At 54.2% G+C, this 23,890-nt stretch overlaps 1 protein-coding gene across 2 annotated transcripts in view; it reads right to left on the bottom strand.

Annotated features, from left to right (window-relative positions):
* Positions 1–23,890, bottom strand: part of ADGRB1 (adhesion G protein-coupled receptor B1) — a 451,386-nt gene that overhangs the window by 330,731 nt on the left and 96,765 nt on the right. For both annotated transcript variants that reach the window (XM_019528237.1, XM_019528238.1), the window contains exon 2: positions 1,629–2,545. In XM_019528237.1, coding sequence (XP_019383782.1) covers positions 1,629–2,373 — 745 coding nt within the window. In that variant the 5' untranslated portion in view covers positions 2,374–2,545. The remainder of the gene's footprint in view (positions 1–1,628; positions 2,546–23,890) is intronic.

Raw genomic sequence — 23,890 nt, 5'->3', positions numbered from 1 at the left:
GACTTTTAAAAACCATAGAGACTTTTGGAGGCTCCCTGGGAATGCAGAAGCCATCCAATGAGGGAATAAAAAACAACGGCACGTGACTGACGGCTCAAACCAGCCCTACACAAAGCAGCCATGACTAAAGTCCATGCAAAGCTGTTCCAGTGGAGAAAACGCATTTATGCAAAGAGATTTATGCAAAAAAAACCTGTTGAATAACAGATTTTGCAACCAGCTCACAAGCTGGCTCAGTGCAAGGACTCCATCGGTGGTATCTTTGCGCTTGGCTCTCATCAGGAGACATAACATGCTGATGCAAAGTTTAGCGGGCCCCAGCAGCTCCCATAAAATCCACAGTCATGTGATACCGAGTGACTTATGGTGACTTTTCCACCTAGTTGTTTCAACGGTATCTAAAGCCACGCCTGCGCGACCACGCCAGGCTGCCCACTATTCCTCATGAAGGAGTCGCCACCTGAGCCCTGGCTATTCTTCACCCCCAGGAATAATGCAGCCGGAGGCTTTGCAGAAGTGAGCATGGCCCACACATTTCAGATCCAGCTCCAGTCTTTGCACTGTAGTGGAGGAGGGTGCAGCTGCAGCAGTCAAGGGCAGGTCTAGACTTCAGCATTTGGAGATCTCTGAGTCCAGGCCCACATGCCATATCCCACCCAGGTCAGAGCCACCTGCTCGGTGGCAGCAACATGAGCAACGCGGGACCCCGAAACAGCCAGAAGTTGCAATTTCCAAGCCAGAAGCCTTCTCTCTCCCTTCCCCCCGCACCCACTTTCTGCCCTGCATCCGGAGAGTCTGCAACTGTTCAAGTTGACGGAGATTAATGGGACCTGTACTCACCCAACATCACTAACACGGGCTGCTTCACAGAGCACCGAGCCGTTCCCTCTACCGCCATCGCTCAAACAGGGGAAGGGACATGGGCATAAACAGGTGTCCAAGGGGACCTTGTGCCAGAGGAGACCCAGCCCGCTTCACACCCAGTCCTGCTTCCCAGCTCTGCTTTCTGCCCCCGCACCATTCAAATGCAGAGAAAGGCAGCTGGGGATACCTCCCCCACCCCTGCCTATCCACACAGGGACTTATCCAGACACTTCTCAAGTGCAGAGGGACCACAAATCAAAACCTGCACTCATCTAGGTCTGTATTCTCCGGCCCTGGAGGCAACTTCAGATCTCTTCTGTGCATTGAATGGGGAAAAAAGGCTGCAGAGCAGAACCTGACATGGGTCTGGGCTCCCTTCAGGCCACCCCTTGCTGCGTGTGCTTTAGAAACCTGCCTGCCCCTGGGCACAAATAGCCCATCGCTGCCTCTGTGGATGCAAATAAATGAGGCACATCCCCGAGCAGTCACCAGCTCGCATGTGTTCAGCCAGCACTCATCTGCTAATTCATTGCATGCTAATAAAAAGCCACCAGAATTACAGAGCCTGCCCAGCAATGAATAAAAGGAGCAATGGCTTTCAGATGAAGCAATGGGAGAAGCTCCCATACCGCAGTGACGGGCATGGTATAAACAACTGAAGAGATCCACAGGACAGTCTTCAACTTCCACCCCATTGCTTGCAAACCGCCCCGTGCCCATCCCAGCTTTGCCAACAGCCAAGACCGGAGCTGGACGCCACTCACCCAGGAAATCCACCCCGCTGCTGTCTTTCGGGCTGCTCATGCAGTTCTCCAAGTAAATCCCATCCTTAAAGCAATCGTCCTTCTTCTTGCTCAGCCCCTGGATCTCGCTGGGCTGGTCCAGGGCCTCCCCTCCGGAGCAAGTGCAGGGCGTCTGCATGATGCCACAGGGGTGAGAGCTGCTGCTGGTGGTCAGGCAGGTGTCCAGCCACTTGCAGAGCATTTGGCAAGCAGCTTTGCTAGGGTTCCTGTTGCCCACCACCAGGTACTCCACCGAGAAGTCCCGCTCCTGAGCTTTGGCTGGTTTCCACCGCACGTGCCCGCCGTCTGCCAGGGGCAGGGTCTGCTTCATCTGCAGGAACTGCTTGTTGGACTGGAGGAAAGCAAACCTGGTGGAGGCGTCGCAGAGCTTCAGCACGTCGTCGAAGCTCTCCATGCCCAGGTAGGTGCGGGTGGACTCCAGGAACGAGTCGAACTGGTAGGTGCGGACCTGCTGGCGGTCGCAGGCGCCGGTGGGCTTCAGGACCTTCATGTAGAGGGTGTAGCGCCGGGGGTCGGGGTTCTGGATGATCCACGAGCAGCGCGAGGAGTTGGGCGGGAAGACGGCGAAAGAGGAGAAGTACCCAAAAAACTTCCCTTGGACCAAGGTGGTGCAGGGCGTCCGCGCCAGGTCCAGGGCTACCACGGTCCACACCAAAAAGAGTGGCGAGATCCAAAGCAGGTTCAGGGCAGATCCAGTGCTCCTCATCCTAGGTCTCTGGTCCTCAGGAACGCCAAGGAATGGGCAGGCAGGGGCCAGGTCTTGGACATAACAGGTGCGAGCCCGGCGGGGAAAGCGAGGGCGTCGGAGGCTCCGGGCGAGATCAAGCCGCTCTTCCCATGTCTGGACGCAGGCTCCACCGTGTGGCCATAAGCACTGCCTGGAGATGGAAAGAGATGGAAAATTAACCCATTGCTGAGGCAGCACCACCCCCTCCCCACCCCCGGTGAGCCACCGGGGACACATGGGGTCTCGGTTACCCCAGGGGAAGGCCAGTTACCAACCCCCATCACTGCCAGGCATTGCCTGGGACCAGTCACCCCAATGCTGTAGCCGGGGGATATGCCCTCTCGGTGCAGTCGTGGCTCCTCTGCACCGTGGCACCGCAACCTTCCTCTGTGCAAAGGCCTCTGCCCCCCCGTGTCCGCCTGCCCCCTTCCCCACGCCTCCTCCTCCTTCCCCAGTGTCTTTCATGCAGAAGTGGGTCGTATCTAGTCCAACCCCCGGCCCAAATCATCCCACGTGAGTCCATTTTCTAACCTCCTGCCACAAGACGTCACACCCCAACCTGCCCCAGGGAAAGCGGGGGGCCATGGCAGCCAATGCCCTTCTGCTGCAAAGGCTGCTAATAGATGCGCGAGTGGTGCCAACAAGAAGGGATGCCTCCGCACTACAAAGGAAGGCCACCTCCCCCCCCCCAACTCCGCCTCTGCAGTCTGTACCAATTTGACCATGGGAGAAAAATCCCTTCCTGACCCCAAATATGAGGATCGGTCCTCAAAGCAGAGGGGCAAAACCTATAGCCAAGAACCAGGGAATAATTATGCCGCCCTGCTCCAGGCAGCTGTGCCCCTTCCAGATGCAGGGATGCAGGGCTGCATTAGGGGTGCAGGGCACCCCCCACAGCTTTCCAGAGACACTGGGGAGGCACAGGGAGGGGACACGCATACCTACCACCACCTCTGGGAGCACTGGGCTCCTTCAGGACATGGCTGTGCATGTCACTACCCTGCTTGTCCTGCCCCCTCCAGTCCGCTGCTTCAGACGTCAGCAGCCTCATTGCCTCTGCATGCACCGGGGGGGTCCCCAGGCTCCAATAAGCAGCACTAAACACTGGATAGCTGGTCAAGGGATGTGTCGGGGGGAGGAAACAGGGCCCCATACAGGGTGCAAGGAGAGCATGCTGTAGACAGTGGGAGGGGGAGCCCTGCAGCCCAGGGGCATCCGGCCTTAGCACCGGTGTCCTCCTGGGCCCTCGCTGCTGGCTTTCAGACTGAGCCAGCCTTGGCGCAAAGGCTCTGAGCAACAGGGAAACCCATTGCACCTCGAGGTAAATGCTGCCAGCCTCAGAAATGTCAGCTGTCACAACCAGATGGCACAGAGGGAGCTAAAATACCCCTTCTCAGCACGTTCAGTCCATGTGAGCCACCCCAGGCTTGCACAGGGGTCAGGCAGTCGCTGGTGGGAGGGGGCGTATAGGCTGTAGGTCCCCTCTCCCCTAGCACTTTTGGAGACCTCCAGCCCAGGAGAAAGCTGGGGACCAGGACACAAAACAAAAGCCCTGGCTGTCTTGAAGGGCCCTTTCAGACTGACCCCAGCCCTTTGCAGTAGTTCAGCCAGCTTGCCTTTCCCTTTCTGGTATCAGCAGGTGCTTAAGTTCATGGGACTGCAGTCCAAGCAGTCAAACATTATCTCGGAGCCTAAAGAGGTTTCTGCATGCATCCCACCCAGCAAGCCTTCTCCAACTCCATCCTCCTTATGTACAGCCAACTTCTGGGATGATTATGGGCATGCACTGTATTCAGGTCACAACCAGAGATAGATTCAGAGCCAGGGCTTATAATCCACTCGCAACCTCCTCCTTGCTGTGTGGGAGACATCTTCCCCATCAGCACCCCCACTGCCCCATTGCCCACCCATCTCCTCCCACACTTCAGGGGGGTTTCAGCTCTCGGTGTCCTGCACCCAGTCCACACAGTGGGGGACGTGTCTACGACATCAGCATCGAACCCAGAAGCCACTCAGCCGAGCTGCACCCCGAGGAAAGGCCTTAAAATCAGAGTGAGACCTAACCTGAGACCATCGTGCAGCCCACACGCTTTGCAGGAGCTCCGAGTGCGAATGCAGCTCCAGCTCCTACGGCTGGACTTGGCTCCTGACTCCACCCAAGACGGCAGCCAGACCGCAGGCTGACCTTGCAAGCGAGCCAGCGAGATCCAAACGCCACCAAGTTCGCGGGACCTTGAAACCACATGCAGCTTCTGACGTGGCTCAGGGTTCGGCGAGATTAGGTGCTCATGCCAACCCATTTGTATTTTAATCTTGCAGAAATCCGACTCCCAGCCCGGGCCCCAGCTGGTCCCCTGCCAAATGTGATAGCGCCGTCCCCGCTGTGCCAAGCGCTTCAAACTCACCAGATTTCCAGCATGCTCCGAATCGCGGTGCCAGACCACATTGCGGGAGCAGGCAGATGAAAGGGGGCAGGACAGATGCTCACTTGCAATGTGGACCTGGCGCCCATCTCCTTGGCATGACCTGAGACATCTTTAATGAGGGATGCCATTTGCAAAGAGGACGGCTCAGGCCCTCAGTGAGTGCTGAGATCGCTCAAAGGGAAGGCAGCCCACTCCCCAGAAACTCTCCCCGGCCATATCGGGGCATTTTTAACCTCTTGGTCCATCTCCCCATAAAACCCACTCCCTTTAGTGGCTGGGGAGGAACATTTTATAGCAACCAAAGTGTCTGGAGACAGAAGCAGGCATTGGGACTGGGGCAAATCTGCTCATTTCAGGGCCAAATCCCAACTAGATACTCCACAACCTGGAGCCTCCAAGTCTCCCGTCCCCCCCCCGCCAATGTGGGTTTGCTCACATGAAGGGCAGCCTAGCCCCAGCTCCATAATAGCAAGCCCCGTGCCACCCAGGAGCGGCCCTCGCTCTCCAGGATCCATGCTGCGGAAGCCAACAAACTTTAACGACGACGCCCCGTTAATGGGATGCCGCGTTACGGCTGTTAGGCCTCGGAATTGATTTCCCCTGAACAGAGTCCCATCTGGAAGGCTTTACCATCAACGTATTTTTTTTCTCCTTCAACTGATCCTTGCTGAAGTGGGAAATTTTAAAAGGAAGGAAACAATAAACACGTAAACACCTGGATCTCCGCTGCGTGGGTGGGGATGGCAGGATGCAGCGCTCCTGCATCCTCCTGCACAAGGGGGTCAGCAGATCAAGACAGTGGTTTTAAGAGCAGCGTGCAAGGGCAGACCGCCCTTGGCCGCAGGGGACAGGGGTTGCAACCCCTAGCGCTGCTCTCCTCTCTCTCTGCGCCCATCCACAGCGGGATCTGTTGCTAACAGGGCTTCTCCTGTTAGGATCTAAACTACAGGTTGCCCGAAAATGCAATGCAAGCCCACTGAGTCAGCCACAGTCCAAGGAGAAATGGATGAACAAGAGTCAGATTGTCTTTATAATCACCAAAAAGAAAGCAGGTGTCTGACAAGTTCAGCATGGACCCCCCCCCCCCAAATGGCATGGGTAACAGAGACAAAGCAGAAGCCGAAATGCAGACAGGATCTGCCAAATGTCTTAGTCCCCTCAGGTCAAGAGGCCCAGTCAAGTCGTTGTTTTCTCCACTGATTAGTAGTTTGCATGCTAATCACACCCAAGGTCTGAGCTTCCTTGGGCTGGTCAAACAGGTGTCCCCAAACACCTTGCAGTCGAAGCACAGAGGGACTGCACGCCTCTCTGTTCCCATGGGCAGCCTCGCCTGAAGCCGTGCAGGGATCCTGCAACAGAGCTGGGCATTGAACCCCACACCCAAGTCCTGGGCACAAACCTCGACTGCAAGGCCATGCTTTCTTGCCAGTTTGGGCAATGCCGGAGACTGATTCCCTCGGGGAATCTCCCCTCAGCGCAGGAGGGGCCATGACCGCAGGTGCACGCTATCCCATGCAAAGAGAGGGATGGCTTTGAGGGATGTGCTTGCAGCTCCCTGTGGAGACAGGTGCCCCCCCAGCCCCTTGCTCGTCACTGCCGCTCCTCTCAGCTCGCCTGCACCTGCCTTCTCTGTCTGCTTGAACCCAACATAAAATCGGAGCCCCGGGCTTCTCTTCCCGACACCTTCCAGATGAGCCTGGACCGTCTCCGAGTCCATTGAAGAACGCCATAGCTTCTCCCCCCATACACACCCCATGGACCATCAGGGCTTCAAGCATCACATCAACAGGAGCAGGCCGAGGGGCTGCGCGCTGCCCATGCGTAGGGTCTGTGCACACACGCAGATGGAGAATCCTCTTCCGACAGGCACGTATCAGGGCTTATGACTCATAATGTGGCATTTCCCAATGTGCCCGGCAGAGCGCAGTGTTACCCCAGCGTTAGATGCACGCTCAGCAAGGCCGGACCACTCTCTGCCTCGTCTTAATCAAGAAAACGACGGCAGAAAGTTTGTCTCCCTGCACAAGATTTCACAGGACAAAGGAAGCGCCTTGTCCCCCACCTCCCACTCCCTTCTCCCCGGCTCGGGCAAGCTCTATGGTGTCCCTGGGTCTCCCTGCTCTGCTTGCCGGCTCTGATGTGCCACATTAAAGGAGTCTGCTGCCTTCTATTTCCCTCTTTCCTTCCTCTGGAGCATGGCTAATATCCTGGAAGGATGAAAACCCTGCTAATCAAACAAAGCTAATCCTTCTTCCGCAGTGCTTCCAGTGCCTTCAAGAAATCAGCCGGCATCACACAGAGCTCTTTTCTGATGGTGGCAGACAGCTAACTAGTGCGTGGCCCTGGGAAAAAAATGAAAAAAAGCTCTCTCTCTTGTTGCCGCCTGAAAAACATCAACTCCTTAATGTCCTTATTCACAAGGAACTGCAAGCAGGGAGAGCTGGAAGGGCTGGGAACGTCTCGCCTTTCTGCTAAGCAAGCAAGGGTGCCTGGAGCAGCACCCAGAGGGTCGCCGTAATGCTGATGGGGAGGCTGCAGTTTGGCCGGGGTGGATCATGCCGGTGTTTTGAAGGCTCCCTTGGGGGAACAAAATGAATAGCAAGCATAGCCGGCGCTTCCCTGCCATGGACCCCAGCGCTATCTATGCCTCAGCTGACTCTCCTTTAAGGAGCCTGTCAAGTCAATCCTGTCGATGGTGAGCTCTTGCACCATGCGGAGAGATTAAATAAATACACCCAACTTGCAAAAGTGCCCTAGGACCTGAAACCATTTGCCAGCAGTCAGAGCTTCAGAGGATGCCTTGCTGAGACGACTGGACACCCGGCCAACGTGATGCCCTCTGAGAAAGGATGCTCAGCAGAAAGAGAGCTCCTTGCCAGGACTGGCTCATGCGCACTGCTTTCTACAGCACCTGAGTTTCCAAAAAAATGTCTCCCAACCTAATGCCTGGGCTCCACTCAGCTCAGCTTAGCTGGAGAGATCCTGGACAGAAGTGGCAGGTTGTGATACAGTTCAGCTGACACATACCCCCCACAAGTTAACACAACCGGCTTCATTGGAGGACAGTGAGTCTGCCATGCAAGAGATGCAAAGTGCATTGGGTGGGGGGACGACCTGGGCAAGATGGGGGCAAGGAGCAGGGGTTTGAAGCCAGGCTGTAGGCATGAGCCAATGCAGCGAGCGGTCGTGGGGAGGAGGGACCAGACTCAGCTAGACCAAGAGCTGGATAAATGGACCAGAGGCAGAATCCCAGGCCCTGCCTCTTGCTCTGCATTTCCCCATGGCCAAAAAGCTGCTTCCCAGCCACTCGAAGCCCCAGAGTCGATCTGAGCCGACAGATCTGGCTTCTGGCTGCCTGTCCACAGCCTCGGCTCATCTTGAGATGGCAGAAAGAGCGGAGCAGGGCAAGAGAGAGCCTGAGATGCAGAAGCCAGTAATGGATCAGATCAAAGCGCTGCAAGGGGATTATTAGCAGCATGACGGGACACACAAATCCTCCCAGACATGGCTTAAAAATATAATACTCTCTCTATCCATACACACACACACACATATATATACACACACATATATATAATAGACAAAGTCTTTTGGTTTGAGTTGAAACTTCAACCCACCTCCAAGTTGATCTAATAAAAGATATCAACTTGCACCAAAAGACTCTGTCTATCATATAGCCCCAGACCAATACGGCTAACCCCAAAAAGAAAACTCCCCAATACACACGCGCACGCACACACACACATATATATGCACACAGAGAGTTCTTTGTTTAGCCTCCACCTATAAATATATACACACACACACACACATATGTACATATATATATATATGTATATGCCTGGAACTAGGGACACCTGGATCCAGTCCTGGCTTGGCCCCCAAATCACTGTGGGCCCTTGACAAAGCCCTTCCCCAGTCCATGCCTCAGATCCTCCCCTGTATGCCAGAGAAAGATGCTTCTCTACAGCACAAATGAGGCCAGCCATAACTTTCTTGCAGGGTCAGATATGACCTACGTGGAGGTGAAAGAGCTGTTATTAATGTCTGTGGTTTGGGACATGTATCCCTGGTGGAAGATGTTGCCTGTAACTGTCTCGAACAACGGGACCGGATCTGCAGAGCAGGCTGTCCAGCCTGCAGAGAGGAGGGCACGATTACAGGGTCAAGGTCAAGGCACAAGGAAGGGGGTCAGGAGAGCCCAATCCAGTTGCTGAAGTGGCCCCAGGTCCTCTTGGGCGATGTGATGTCCGTCCCATGGACGGGAAGGCAGTGGGTCAGGAGGCAGCGCACAGAGTCGGAGGAGCACCAGCGCCTCGGTCCTTCTGCAAATGCAGCCAGGAGCTTCCCCATGACTCGGGTCCCACCGTGTGAAAAGGGGATCTGAATATTCCCCCAACTTGCAGGGGTGTGTTTATGGCTGGGGAGGGACAGGCAAAAGCTGACCCAAATCCTTTCCACCTCTCCTGGGCATGTTCTCCTTTCAGCTGGGGACGGGGGGGAAATATCAGAGACACTATTCACATCCAGCCCCTTTTAGCCCTCCTGGCTCATCGCCCCCAGTACATCCTCTCTGAGACTGGGGGCTCCCTGTCCTCCCAGTTGAGATGGGGGAGGAAGACGTACCTGGGACTGAAGTGACTTGGCCACACAACTCAGCTGGGACTGGAGCCGGCCCCGTAGACTCTGGGGAGCTGTTTTAAGCAGGGCCTCTTCTTTGCTGGGATGAAACGAGGCAGACCCTGGCGTTTCCCCTCAGAGAAGGATTATTTCTGGAGTGAGGATTGCATGGGCCTGTCCTGCAAAGTCACACCTGACCCACATGGGTTTGCTCTGCCCATACCCCACAGGTCCCAGCCACGCCAGGCCCCCGTATCAGCCTCCTCATGCTCGGAGAGAGCCGACGGCTAGTTGTCCCCAGCGCCGTCCCAGGTCACCCGGCTCATCCTGGGTGCATTGTGCAGGATGCTGCGTAGTTGCCCGTGAAAAGGCTTCCCTTTCCCACCTCCTCCCCTCGGGTGCTGTTGTTTTCATCTCGCCGGCGAGAAGCACTAGCTCAGCCGCAGAGGGCAGCGTGCTATGAAGGTCACCCCGTGAGTGACAGGCAGCGCGATGGTGTGTGCTACAGGGCTGGGGTGGATGAAATGCATTTGAGAGTCAGCAGGGAGTTAAAAGCATGGGCGCTGCTGGAGGACCTGAGTGTTTGCTGTCCACAATGCCGGGATTCCCGGGGGACCGGGCCAGGCCAGCCTTTGCCCCCTCCCTCCACAACCCGGTGGTCAGCGGGACAGGGCATGGAAAGGAAGAAGCAAAGGAAGGAAAGGGGTCGAAGCTCAGCTGCTTTCCCGAGCCACATCAGTGTGGGGATCTAGGGAAAATCCAGGTTGGAAACATGGAGAGAAAAGCTTGTTGTGGGGTTTTCTGGTGAGGCTGCTCATAGCCAAAGCACACGGCCGTACCCAAAGCACGTTGGCCTGAGCACACGGGTCCTCTTCTACTGACTCCAGCTAAATACTCAGTGTCCGTCCTCAGTTTTCCTACCTGTAAAATGGGCTTTCTAATACCTGAGCCTTATCCCAAGATTTCTAACTCGTCTGCTCTAATGGGCTGTTGAATGCAGCCTGCCTCCCAGAAGTGCTGAGACTCTCCACGGCCCTGACACGAGTGCAGATTTCAGAGGTTCAGCACCACAGGACACTCGTCTGCTGTATCCCCCTGCTCCCTGACTGATAGCAGCCTCATGCCTTTTAAGAAAGCAGCCTCATGCACTAACCACTGAACTAGCCTTCTCCTCCAACACGTCATGGGCCATCTCCAAGCTCTTCGTGGTAAAGAGTCAGTGATACTGCCAAGCTGGAGGTGGCCAAAGTCACAAGCGGGGGCTCCTAATACCATAGGATTGGCTCAGAAATCGCAACATTTAATTAAAAATATAGTGATTTTAAACAAAAAAAAAGCCTCCTAGTCTCTGAGCTGCAGGTTACACTGGCGTGGTGAGAGCCAGCAACGTGGAGCTGCTCATCCCCACGCACAGGGCACAAAACACAAGGTAAAAGGCAACATCTCAGTCCCAGGGATGTCCACCACACCTGGCTTCAGCGGGCCAGGATTTCAGGCAAAGTGATGTGCCCATGGGCACACAGAGAGGCAGTAGCAGAGCCATGACCTGAACCCAGGTTTGCTGAGACCCCGGCCAGTGCCTGGACCATGCCCAGACTCCTGTGGCAGGCCAGCCCGTATGGGACATTACGGCATTGGTACACTCACTTTGCCGAGGTGTCACCCTTCCTGACACGAACCAGGGAGCTCACGAGATGTCCGCAGCACTTGTGAGACATCCATGGGAGGAAGCTGGCCTCGGAGGTTGGCAGTGTCAGGACTCCTACCCAGCCTGACACCAGCCTCCAGGGGTGGGGAGGCAGCTGGCACTTGGCTTTCTCTGGAAATGCAACCAATGCCCCTGCTTCTGCAGCACCTCCCAACAGGAGCTTCTCAAAGCAGGGGGGTGAGCAGGACTTCACCAAAGGGAAGTGTTGCTCCTGGACCCACTTTACACATGGGCAAACTGAGTTGCATGGTGGGGGGGGGCTCCCTGAAATCACACAGTGCATGGGCATCATGCTCTAACCATAAGGAGATGCTGTCTCCCTCTCACAGAGCTACCACTGCCAGCTTCCCTGAAGTTGCCTGTACAGCAGCAAATTGCAGCTGGGCAGTCCCTGGCACAGCAGGGCCTCTGCTATAAGCCTGCTTCTCCCACGCAGAGACATCCCCCCCGCGCAGATGCACAATCAGAGCACAAATGCCACCGAGACTACACCCCTCCTCACTGCCATTCGTGCCGGGTACATCTGCTTCGAGGTCCGCACAGCGAGGCTGGCCTGGGAGTTTCCCCCATCCACTCCCATCTTTGTCTCCTTCTCTTTGGAGACTGGAGAAAGTTGAGCTGGGAGGAGAGATGAAGACCTCCTTCATCATCTCTCCCTAGCGCTGTCTTTCACCCCAGGAGACCGGAGGACATCCCCAGTGATTTGTGCTGGAAGCGCTGGACTGGGTCAGGGCTTCGTTAGACGAAGTGGGGTGAAGGATTGGAGAGAGGTGGCTTGTCTTTATGTTGAGGATGGCTCAGGCAATGCTTCGGCAAGGGCAGCAACAGCATTTCCAGATGCTCCTTGCATGGACGGGCTTCCCTTTCAGGGCACTGGCAGACCCATGGGAGGGAAGGGTAAGTGCTCTGGGGAGAGGGGCCGGATCCTGCCAAGGTATGACTGGGATGTAGGTCTTTTGGGCTTGGGCAAGGACAGAATCAAGGGGCACTAGCCAGGGGCTCCCAGAAAGGCAGCGATAGCTGCACAGGACAAGTTAAGGCACGAGCCAGGAGCCGGTTGCCAGAGTGCAGGGATTTAGGAGCCTGTGCTGAGATCTGCAACAAGGAGCCAGCAGCAGGCACCAGGGAGAAGCAGGATGCAGGAGACAGGAAGCCAGAAATGAGCAACCGGGATCCTAGGACACCAGGAGGATTCACCGGAGCCGAAGCTGGTAGGACTGCCCCGCACAGACCAGCCCTCGACCTTGCAGTTCACGCGGTGGCAGGGAGCCTGGATGTCCCTGAACTGATCCCTGCTTTGCAGCCAGACCTTTGCAAGATGCAGGGCAAGTCACAGCCCCATTCCCATCCCAGGACGATGGAGACCGTCACGTCTACCTGCCCTGAGTCTCAGCTCTGCAGGGAGGGCTTTCTACTTTGGCAGGGTGGGTGAATGAAGACAAAGGCACTCACTGAGACACAGGCTCCTAGCTCACCTGGGTGCCTTTGAGCCTCCCCCATCCAGGCCTCTTTCACTGAATGCCCCCTCCCCGCTGCAGGCTGCTGGGAGGGGGCTGCTTGCCTGTGCCAGAGCCAGTCCAGAGCATATGGAGAACCACGGCTTCTCAGGATGACAAGGGAGGGCCGGATAAAAGGCGCCCAGGCTAGCAAGGCTGATTGCAACCTTTCCCATCACGTCCATGCTTGACCCTGGCCCTGGAGAGGAAGCAGCATCTATGTGCAGCGCTGCCTATCAGCTGCGTACAAAGCCCGGCGGTAATGAGGTGACCCCAGCGAAGCCAGCGGCGCAGGAGCTTGGTTGCAAGTGCTTTCCATGAGATGCTTCCCCCCCACCGCCACCCCCTTCCTTCTCCTCCTTCTCCTTGGCCTTTGCAAGCCACGCAAAGCAATGCAGCGCGGGGATGAATTGCTTGATTGTGCGCTCCTCATCTCCCCATGGTGCGGCTGCAACAGAAGGGCTGGGGGATGGAGAGAGCCCAGCTGCTTCTTGTGGCCTGTTCTCTCTCCGCCCACCAGGCCTTTCAAATCCGATGCAGATTAACACCAACTCCTGGCATTCGTGCTTCGCGGGCCTGGCGCTGCACTCATGAGCTTTGCTTTTTATCTGCTATTTTAATAGTTCGTCTCCCCGGCGCCTCCCTCCATGGGCACGGACCGAGCAATGACCATCGCACACCTGCGAGCAGATGGGTGTCCATAAATAGTCCAGGCAGCGATCATGGTTTCCAAAGCTTTCAAGGAGTCGCCCAATAGCAAACAGCAGCCCACTTCTTATCCGACGCTGCCCCTGTGTCTTTGGTCCCTAGTGTTTAACTAGAGACTTTCCCTCGCCCGCTGCTGAAATGCAGCCACCTCTGGGGTGGCGCATATCAGAGGTTGAACAGCTTGCAGAAGAATAATCAAGGAGCTTATTTCCCTTGTTTGGGGGGCAGGGAGGGGGTGAGGGGTATTTAATAGGTAACGGCTCCTTAAAAGCCACAGTAATGATGGAGGAGGTCAAGAGCCAGCAGCATTGTTGAGCACCCAGCCATGCCTCCTGGCTGCTGAAATGCCCCATTTCATGATTTCCCTGCTAAACCCTGACCATGTTCAGGTCCCAAGTGCTGTCAGACTCGGGGCATAGGGTGCCACGACTACAGGCATCATAAACAACCAGACCCACTAACCTGCTGCGGCTGCTCCCAGATCTGGCAAACGGGAACACGGGAACTTTATTCCTGACCAGCTACTTGGTCTTCACAGCTCGGCTGTATCCGCTGTGCTCCTGGGCTACCCCGCTCCTCTCCGCCCCCGCGTTTCCAGTCTCCATCAGTGCCGTGCCTTACCCAGACCGGGCGGCACGCATCCAGCTCCTGTGCGAAAGGACCATGCTGAACTAGGGACTAACCTGCCCCGCTCATCTATCGGTATGGTCATGTTCACTAAGCCGCTCCATCCAGCAACTGTCAAACCTTTTGTGGATTTCCGTCTCTGCAATATTCGTTTCTTAGCAACTCTATTTGCTTTTAGCAAAAAACAAAATGTCTCTGCCTGTGGCAAGCTATTTTGAGCTAAACCAGGGCTGTTGCAGGTCCACGCCAGGCAGGACACTGGGGGAGCACGGTTTCACCCAGCACCTCGCTCCGGATGGCACGGGGTGGCGGCTGTGCCGCCTTTGCTGTCTCACCCACACGCAGGGATCTCACTGAAATGCAGCCTCAGACCAGCCCTCAAGTTGCTGTGGCCCCAAACACGAGGGTCTCCAAACACGGATGTAGTGAGGGAGCCTCACGCCTCCAGAAATGTTCTGACAAAACATCGTTGCATCCAAAATAACGCGCCGGCTCTTTATATGAGACCATAAGAATTACCTTTCCTGGGTCAGACCAGCCCATCTTGCCTGGTCTCCTGTGTCACAGGATGCTGAAAGGGAGAGTGAACTGGGCTTTTTTTCCCCCCCCACTGTTCCCTTCTCACTTGCAGCCTCCAGCATTTAGAAACAAGTTACTCCGGCTTTCACCGAACTCAAGGCACTTGCTGGATTCCTGGCATTAAGATGAAGGACCTTAGAGATGGTCCCTGCAAAACCACTGGTGTGGGCAGCCTCCTGGTGCACTGGGGTTTTTGGAGTCAGGGTTGGGCACGATTCTGACAAGTGCAAAAATACAACATTTCCTGAGAAGCTGCTTTTCCCCCAGCTCTGCTCACCACCTGTCTGCAGGAGAAGTGAGGATGCTCATCCCCGCGCTGCAGAGGGAAGAAAACTTGAGACAGAGCGGCAAAGCCGATCAGAGGACCTGTTGGCAAGAGAGATCAGAGAAACGGACCCATTGAGCTGAATGCTGCCTCAAACCAGGGCAAGTTGGTATCTGCACTCCATAGCCAGGGCCCAGCAAGCAGCAGGGGAATCGTATATCAAAACCTTGAAGCCCTTTCAAACCCCCTTTGGTTGTTTGCCCAAATTCACCCATGAACCTTTGCAGATTTAACTCTTTCAAGACTTGCTAGTCTGCAGCCCCGAGCATTCCCAGCTCCCATTGGACCCCATGGAGGTATTCACCAGCCTCAGGGTTGCACCAGTATGCTCACCTGTGCTACATGAGCCGGTCAGCAGATGCCCCAGTGTGATATGTAGGGTTTCAAATGCAGGTCCGTCCTGGGTAGACCAGAGAAACCAAGCTGGAGCTCAAGCTGAGTAGAGGGGCCCACAAAAGGTAGCTCTTTTCTTTAACAAATGCCTCCTGCTTAAGTATTGTGATGTAATGGATGAAATCATGACCTCGCTGAAATCCTTGGAAAATCTGCATTCGCTTCCAGGGCCCAGGAATTTGCCCCACAAATCATGACACTCAGATCTATATGCTGCTCTTCAACAGCTTCCCCAGTGTCCTGTCTGCGTGCCTCTGAATCCTCCCTGTCCCACTCATCCTGATTCATCCTCCCCCACTCGGAGCTCCTTGGATATCCTGGAAGGAGCCCACATGCTCAGATATATTCTTGTCCAAAGCTGCATCATCATACATTTGTCCAGCTCATTTTTAAAAAGTTCCTGTTTTGCAAAATTGCCCGCAGCAATTGTTTTGGTGAATCATAAATCATTCAGAAAGTAAATATCATTCAGAAAGTAAATGTTGGTTCAGGGTTTTTTGGGGTTGTTGTTTGTTTGTGTGTTTGTTTGGGGGGGGGGAGCGGTTATGCCTGCTTCCAGGAGATCAAGCATTCATAAAACACTTCCCAACAAAGTGGATAGCGCATTTCAGAGAACCAGCCAGACAATGGTGGCTTCACATCCTTTGCGCATCTCTGTAGCCGCAGGTAGGCAAAGCCCTTGCTAAGAAGCTGTCAGGAAAAGGCTGCCTTGGTTTCAGTGCACTTTCTTTGGCGGCAGATGCTAAAGTTGCGGATACTTTATCCCTAGTATGGATCCTAGCTTGTCAGCTCTGTAGGGCAGGGGTCAGTTTTCAACTATGTTTGGGTCACGAAGGCCTTGAGCTGAATCACAACAGCCAAAGGTGGAGGACTAGGGATTTAGGCACACAAATCAGGGCTTCCATAAAAGGGAGCCATCCAAGTCCAAACCTGCAATCCAAAAAAAAAAACCCCACTCAGCTGCCACCTAACCCAGGAGCAGCCTGATCTCACTGCTCACTTATCTATTTGGCTTTGGAGATCCCCAAGGGCTAGGGGCTCTGTGCAGGTCCAGAACTGCCCCACGTGGAGCATCTTGGTGTTTGGCTTGCACCTAAGCCCAGCCAAACCCCAGAAACAAGGCCTTTCCCTGACTGATCCTCCTTAACATATCCTGATGGGAATAGGCTTCTCACACAATGCAGCTCCTGCAGCAAACTTCTTCCTATAATAATGGGAAGAACATGGGAGCGGCCCTGGCAGAAGTGCCTCCATCCTGTATGCATCCCCCATGGTATGTTCCAGATTCCAGTTTTTCCTGAGTTAAAATTGCCTACTAAAGTGTCTGAAAGTAACACAAAAGCATTGGAGCCATTCCACATAAAGACGGCAGTCGGTACCAAAGGTCCAACCCCAGCCATTCACTCCCAAAAGGCCACGGTCCTGAAGGTCACGGTCAGTGACATGGAGACCTAATATTGTATCACCCCTGGGGTCTGAGACAGGAGTCTCATAAACCGGTTGGACCAAAATCAGTTCAGTCTGATGCTACATTCAACCAGGTTTATCTTAAACCAGCTTCAGCCATTTTGAAACTGGTTGATGTGCACTGAACTTCTGCTCTGTTACAGCTTTAAACCCATTTCTGATGACTTAAACCGGTTTATGTGTAACTTCTGTCCCTAACCCCGCTGTGTTACACATCTGAACTGGTTTCTGACCCCTTATACCAGATGATGTGCAACGTCTGTCCCTGGCCTGGGGGGAAGCTGCTTATCAGAAATGCTATGCTATGCTTTCGTTGACACACTCCCAATCAAAATCTAGACAGAGGCACATAATTAATGACGATAAACCTGCGATTGTGAACCCAGGGAGAAGAACTGAAGGATCCAGGCAAAGCTCAGAGATCCTACGCCCCTTATCTCCCAGGTTGGAGAAGGGGTTAGCTTTAGGTTTCTGTCCATGCTCAGAGGATTTTTTTTTTTAATACAGCTCAGTCAACAACTGCAAGGCCCTCAGGAATTGCAATCTAGTCCAGCCCCCTGCTCAAGTCAGGATCACCCCTAACTAAACCAGCCCAGCCAAATCTTTGTTCAACCTGCTCTTAAAAACTTCCAAGAATGGGGAGTCTACACATAATCCATTCCAGTGTTTAATCTAGTCCAACCTTTGTGTATGAAAAAGACCAAAATGATGAACAACACACAGTTTGGTGCCGCAATTAACGTTCTTATTACAGTCATCAGTAATAGTTGTTTACCGAGAAGCAAACCCAATATAATTACTCTTTAATTGCAATGTAACTATCATGTAATTACAGTCCTCTTATAAAGTGTGACCAGTAATAATAATGAGACTCGTCGAGTCCTGGCTTTAAAGCATCACACTGGTCTGCTATGTTGCAGAATAAGCTCCCGAGAAACCGGGCAGAAGAACTGCCGGTGGAGTCGTTTCAATCTAAAACTGACAAAGCCTTGACTTTTGCAAGGATTATTGTTCTGTTAGGAGGAACAACCCTTCAGTGTCTCTTCCAAGTGGCTAAACGGGGCCTCTTGTCTCCTTCCCATCTCTGGTGCTTTGGTTCCTGAGGATGCCAAAGCCAATGACTCCAGGTGACGTAAGGCTTTTCCTTTTGTTGCATGACAAAGCTGAGCCTGAGTTAAAACACTGTATTACAAACACCTCCCTCATCACAAACCCTCCTTCACTTTTTCCCTGCGCACAAGTGGCCGGCACTGGTCACTGGAAGGATGCGATTTTGATAAGACCCTTCCCTGGTCTTGTTTGGCCTCATCCTTTGGCCCTTCCTTTTGCCTCTCTTTGGGAGGGCTGATCTAGGGAAAACAAGCCAATGCTACCCTGCCTTTCAAAAGGCAATGCTACCCTGCCACCCCGTAGAGACCATGAGGAGAGGACAAGATAGGACCTGGATGTGTGAATCCTGCCTCAGCGCAGGGGAAGGGATTGGATCCTCTCCTGAGGTCCCTTCCAGCCTTGAAAAAGTTTCTCCTAATATCCAACCTCAACTTCCCTTGCTGCAGCCTGAGCCCATTGCTCCTTGTCTTGCCATCTGCCCCCACTGAGACCAGCCCAGCTCCATCCTCTTTGCAGCCCCCCTGCAGGGTGGTGAAGGCTGCTATTCAACCCCCCTCGGTCTTCTCTTCTGCAGACTCAACAAGCCCAGTTCCCTCAGCCTCTCCTCCATGTGCCCCGGCCCCGAACCATTTTTGTGGCCCTCCGCTGGACTCATGGAGGGATATGGGGAAGGAGACTTCTCTGGTGGGACACGGCATCGTGAGCCCAGCACGGCATGCAGGACACAGCGGTAGGTGCTCATGCTGACCCACCTTACTCAGGACATGATGGTATGAGGCCCTGAGGAAACCAGAGAGGAAGATGGAGCTGCCATGGGCCCCTCCAGACCCTCCAAAAAGATGCAGTGAAAGTGCAAGGAAGAGTTAGCCAACCTCAGGGAGGTCCAGCAGCTCACAGCCGGATCCCGGTCCCCATGCCTGCCACAAAGCCCTGCTGTGACCAATGCATGGAGAAGAACCAGGAGGGAACAAAATGCATCTCGGTCCCTCTGTTATTTGTTTCCTAACAGTGCAGAAAATGACACAAACCTAATGGCAAAGTTGGGAGGAGAAGGGATCCCTGCTTTCCTATTGGAGATGCCGGGACAACACCATCTCCATGACAACAGGCAGTTCGACTTATCTCCTTTACCTTTTATTTTTCCCTTTGTCTCTTCATGTTTTAATAAAACAATGGGTTTTCCGCCCCCGGAGCATCGCTTCGTTCAGGGTCTCCTTGCACAGCAGACAACGGCCAACAGAGCACGAGGACCTGATGCAACGGGGGTACCCAACGCGCTCCCTCCCTGTCATTCATCCCTGCTTCAGGCTGCGATCCTGCATTCATTGAGCTCAAGAGCTTTGCCACTCTCGCCTTACAAGCGCGCGCGTAGGGATAGGCCCCGTTTGCCTCATACGGATACTGCAAAGCAGACTCGCACTCTCCTCAAAACATAACCTGAAGATGAGCCCAGGATGCAGGAGTCGGAGCCAGGTGCAGATTTCCAGAGGTCCAGCTGCTGAAGAGGTCGGGAGTGACCAGTCTTAGGTCATGGCCCAAGAGTTGAGCCAACACAGGTGGGTTTGGGCTTGGAGTAAAGTGGATTTGAAGCAGGGGGTGCGGAGCCAAGCTCTGGGCCCGCGTCCATACAGACTCAGGCCAAGATGAGGCGTGAGCGGCCCAGCTTACGACAAGGAGCATCTCTCGGTTTCGAGGCTCCTGGCAAAGATGGCACTTGCCTCACACGCGATGCAGTTTGGGAAGGGTTTGCAAAATCCTTGGGGAGCTGGAGAGAAGTGTCAGAGCAAAGACGTGGAGGTCCAGTCCCTGGGCTCTCGTTTTCCACTGGGACGGGAGGGAAACCAGTAGGCTCAGCGTAAATCCTAAAGGTGTGCAAAGCCAGACCCCTCCCTAGAAATGCAACCTGCCCCTGGGAAATTCTGATTCAGCTGCAAGGAGCCACTTACATCCACCCTGACCCCTTAGTGTCCTGATGGGCCAGGTGCCCCCAAACCACAAGAGACCAGCAAAGAAACCAGTGGCATCCCCACCAACAGGGCTGCTTTATCTTCTCCGGGATCTCCTCCTTCTTGCGAGACAGCAATCCCCACTGTTCGGACCTCTAAGCCATGGGGGCTGCAGCACCGTTGCCATCCAGGACTGCATTAATCTCATGCCGGTGGTAGATTCAAATCCCTTGCTAGGACTTGGGCTTATACCCAGTGCTGACACTGCACTGCAGCACTGGAGACATGGGGGGAGAAGGACATGACACACTTTGCAAATGAAATCCTAAGCGGAGGGTCCTTCTGCCTATGCAGGTGGGAACTGAGCTGAGATTGTCAGACCCCAATGAGATCCCGACCTGAGCAAACCCAGTTTGAACGTGCAATGCACCAGCCCCACTGTTCGTTCTCCTTCCCTCACCACGACGCTGCCAGCATCTTGCTCACTGCTTCATAAGGTGCTTTGGGATGCTCTGCTCCCCGAGGCTGACTTCCACCCTTGCTCACTGCAAAACAGATCGAGTCAGTCGAGAGCCGCCGAGAGAGAGAGGCCTGCCACAGCCAATAAAGCAGCCAAGCTGGTGCGATGCTAAGATGCTGCTTTAATACATTATTGGCTAAAATAGGCTGGATCATTCGGTTCTCTGGGGGTTTGTGTGTCTGCAGCGTATCTGGATAAACGCCGTTAAGCAGATAGACGGCGCGCAGGCTCCTTGCTATTGTCAGAGGATTGACGAGGTAAAAACTGGCACATTTTAAGCTGCGGGGTGGGATCCGTGCTCGGTGACATATGTCTGAAACAGGAGAGAGTCGCAATCCAGGGACCGAGCAGTGCGTGTGTGGGAGAGAGAGACAGACAGAGAGAGAAACCCGAGGCCCATGCAGCACAGGAGATATAAAAGAAAGTAGAGGTAGCAGTAACCAGCCTTGGACTCCAGTACTGAGGGGATGCTCACCTTGACCTGCACATAGGTCACCCTCCCGGATGGCGTGACCATGGAAAAGAAGTGGGAGGGTGTCAAGAGGAGCCCACAGGCCCAGGCAGGGGTACAAGTAGGGGCTGGGGCAATTCAGTGAGTCCAAGCAGGGAAGCAAGTGGGTCTTGAGCCTTTTTCACAAAGCATTTAACCCCTGGTTAGTGACTGTCCCAGCACCATATCAGGTCCATGCCTGGCTTGCGGATGTCCTCCGGGAGCCTGTCCCCTTTGCAGCCACGGGCTCCCTTCTAATGGAGAGCAGATATCCAGAGAGGATGAGCAGGATGTGAAAATCGGGCCCCGTACAGCCCCTCAAGCCACTCTCCCCCAGACGGAGACGCAGGGACGTCTTTGAAAACCTCGGCTGGTGCATTGAGCCGGGCTCCCTTGCCTGCAAAAGTCAGCTGTTGCATCACACCGGTGCCAACGCTCACTTGATCTGTCCCCTGGGCCAGGGACAGACATTGCACATACACTGGTTTAAGTGATCAGAAAGGGGTTTAAACCTGGGTCTCCGGGGAAATGCATGTGGATGGAACAGGCGGGAACTCAACCGGGGCTAACTCCTTGGTGCTTGCTCAGCCCCTTGCATTGCTTTGATGATCAAAGCATCTGGCACCTGGCTGTTTCTCTCTTACCCCCCGTCCCTCGTCCTCTCTGGATATCTGCTCTCCATTAGAAGGGAGCCCATGGCTGCAAAGGGGACAGGCTCCCTGAGGACATCCGTAAGCCGGACATGAACCTGATATGGTGCTGGGACCCCATGGGAGCAGGCCAGGGGGTGTCTGCACCCCCTCAGAGAGAGCCAGCATCAACTCCACTGTGTCTCCTCGGAGGATGCCCGCTGCACAGCTGACCACCCCGGGCTCTCCACCTTGCTAACAAGCCCTGAGAGGACAGCAGCACCAAGCACCAGCCCACACAGACCCCGGTCACCTGTGATCCCTCCCCGGGAGGGGGTCTCACAAGCAAGGCTTTGCTGAACCCGGACCTCCGGCCTCCTTCTCTCCCTACTTCCAAGGATGAGTGTTACCATTATCGTGCGGCTCAAATTTCTCTGAAGACACCGCTCTGAAAATGAGGCCTCTAGGTGCAAGATGCAGGCGGGGGGATCGCGCCTCTCTACGCAGCACTGCTTCGGCCTCGTCTGGGGTCCGGTGTGCCATTCTGGGCTCCACTTTTTATGTGCAGAAGTTAAAGTGGGTCCAGAGGTGTGCGAAAAGGATGAGAAAGGGCTGGGAAACTGAGTCATAGGAAGGGGGGCTGAAGGAGCTGCGTACGTAGAAAAGATGTTTAAAGAAGGGGCATGCTAGCAGCCTGCAAGTCCTTGAAGTTGCCATAAAGAAGAGTGGGAGAAAGCCCTTTCTGTCTTCCTTCAAGAGTGGCTTGAAGTTGCAGCAATGTTTATATTGCATATCCAGAAAAAACTCTTTCCCTGTTAGGACAGGGAGGCAGGGGAATAGATGCCCAGGGAAGGTGAGGACTCTCCATCGCTGGAGGGGTTCAAGAGGTTGGGCAGCCACTGCTCGGGGATGATCTGGCCCTCGACCTGGGGTCTCTTGGGGCATAATTTAACAACATTTTATAGAAGCAGGATATTGGTGGGTGGGGCCCCCCTGCTTCACCTGTGGCAGGTTCAGATGTTATATGTTGGGTTGTGTCAGGGTTGACGGTATAATGTTTGTTGTTTTAAAGTAATAGCTGTTTGCCCAAATCCTTCCAAAGCATTCGGACAGAAAAACGCATTTGGAGAAAGGAGATGGTACCTATAAATGGTTGCTGCACTGAGGTTTTAGAGACCTGTTATTTTTTTCATGTCTGCTCAAGTCAACGTGGAAAGAGAGGTCTGTGGTGGATGGTGCATTTCAGGGGTGCCAGGCACAGCATTAAGTTAACATGAAAATACGGTATGTAGGATTGACCCCATTGCTGAGAGACTCAAAGGAGCAATAAAAGGACGGGATGCAGGGGGGGAACTCATCTCTGCAGCCTTAGGCTGGAGCCGGGATACATCGAACAAGGCAGCACCGCTCCCTTCAGCCTGTCTGATGCCTTTCTATCAACCCTTTCAAGCACCTTAACTGCTTGATGGGCCGGTTCATTTATTGAAAGACGAGCATAGCTCTGTTGAAGATCACCAAGCGCTATCAATTTAGCCGAAGACCCATGATTTGATAGACACCGGTCCTTTCTGGAGATGAGCCCAGGCCAGGGAAGGGGAGGAAAAAAGCACCATGTTGTGGTCTGCGGCTGCCCCCAGCAAAAGCCACGGTCCAGCAGAAGTCAAAGGCCTGTCAATGAGCAGAGAGAGAGCGGAGAGCGATGTGCTGGGATCGTTTCTCTGGGATTTAAAGGAATCCGAGTATTCAGGGCAATAATCCCAGGAAAAGAACAGCCATTTACCAAGAGCTAACGACAACTTGGTTAGGTAATGGCCTGGAGCGAAGCCAAGGGCAATTAATGATCTAACAAACCAGTCAATACGGCTGTGACAAAGATCAATTATAAACCGTAATCAACAGTCCCCACCAACAGTCATTTTTATTGACCCCTTTCTTTGCTCCTTGGGATTCAGGACCAGAGAATCAGTCACTTCCTAGCAGTCGATAACCAATCAGCACCTGGGATTCACTCTGATAAATGCAGACGTCCCATGGGAAACCTACTAAGAAATACTTTTACCCTAGACAACAAATGAGCCCCAGAGATAATGGGATCTGCCTTGGGCTCAGCTCTTCAGCACCTTGTTGGAAGGCACTGCGTGCACGTTTGTGTTTCTTTCTTTGAAACAAAAGCACGCCAAAGAAAATGCAGAGCTGGGAGACTCCTTTTGAAATGCCCCAGGCTGACAGACACGCTGCAAGAGCAAACTGGGAGAGGGAAGGCATCTGAAGGAAATGCAGAGGACCCAACAGCATCCATGGTGGAGCGGTGCCCTCCAAGGGATCGCACCCAACCACCCCCCGACTCATCACGTGACATCCAGCTTGGCATCTTCACCAACCTCAGCCCCTCGTACTAGAGGGCAAATGACAAACTAAGGACCCTCAGGGACCAGGAGGCAGGACCTCCCCA

Source organism: Gavialis gangeticus, unplaced genomic scaffold, assembly GCF_001723915.1.
Source record: "Gavialis gangeticus isolate Ggan-Ray unplaced genomic scaffold, GavGan_comp1, whole genome shotgun sequence".
NCBI lineage: Eukaryota > Metazoa > Chordata > Crocodylia > Gavialidae > Gavialis > Gavialis gangeticus.
Note: the sequence above shows the minus strand (reverse complement) of the source record. Positions and strands in the feature narration are given on the sequence as shown.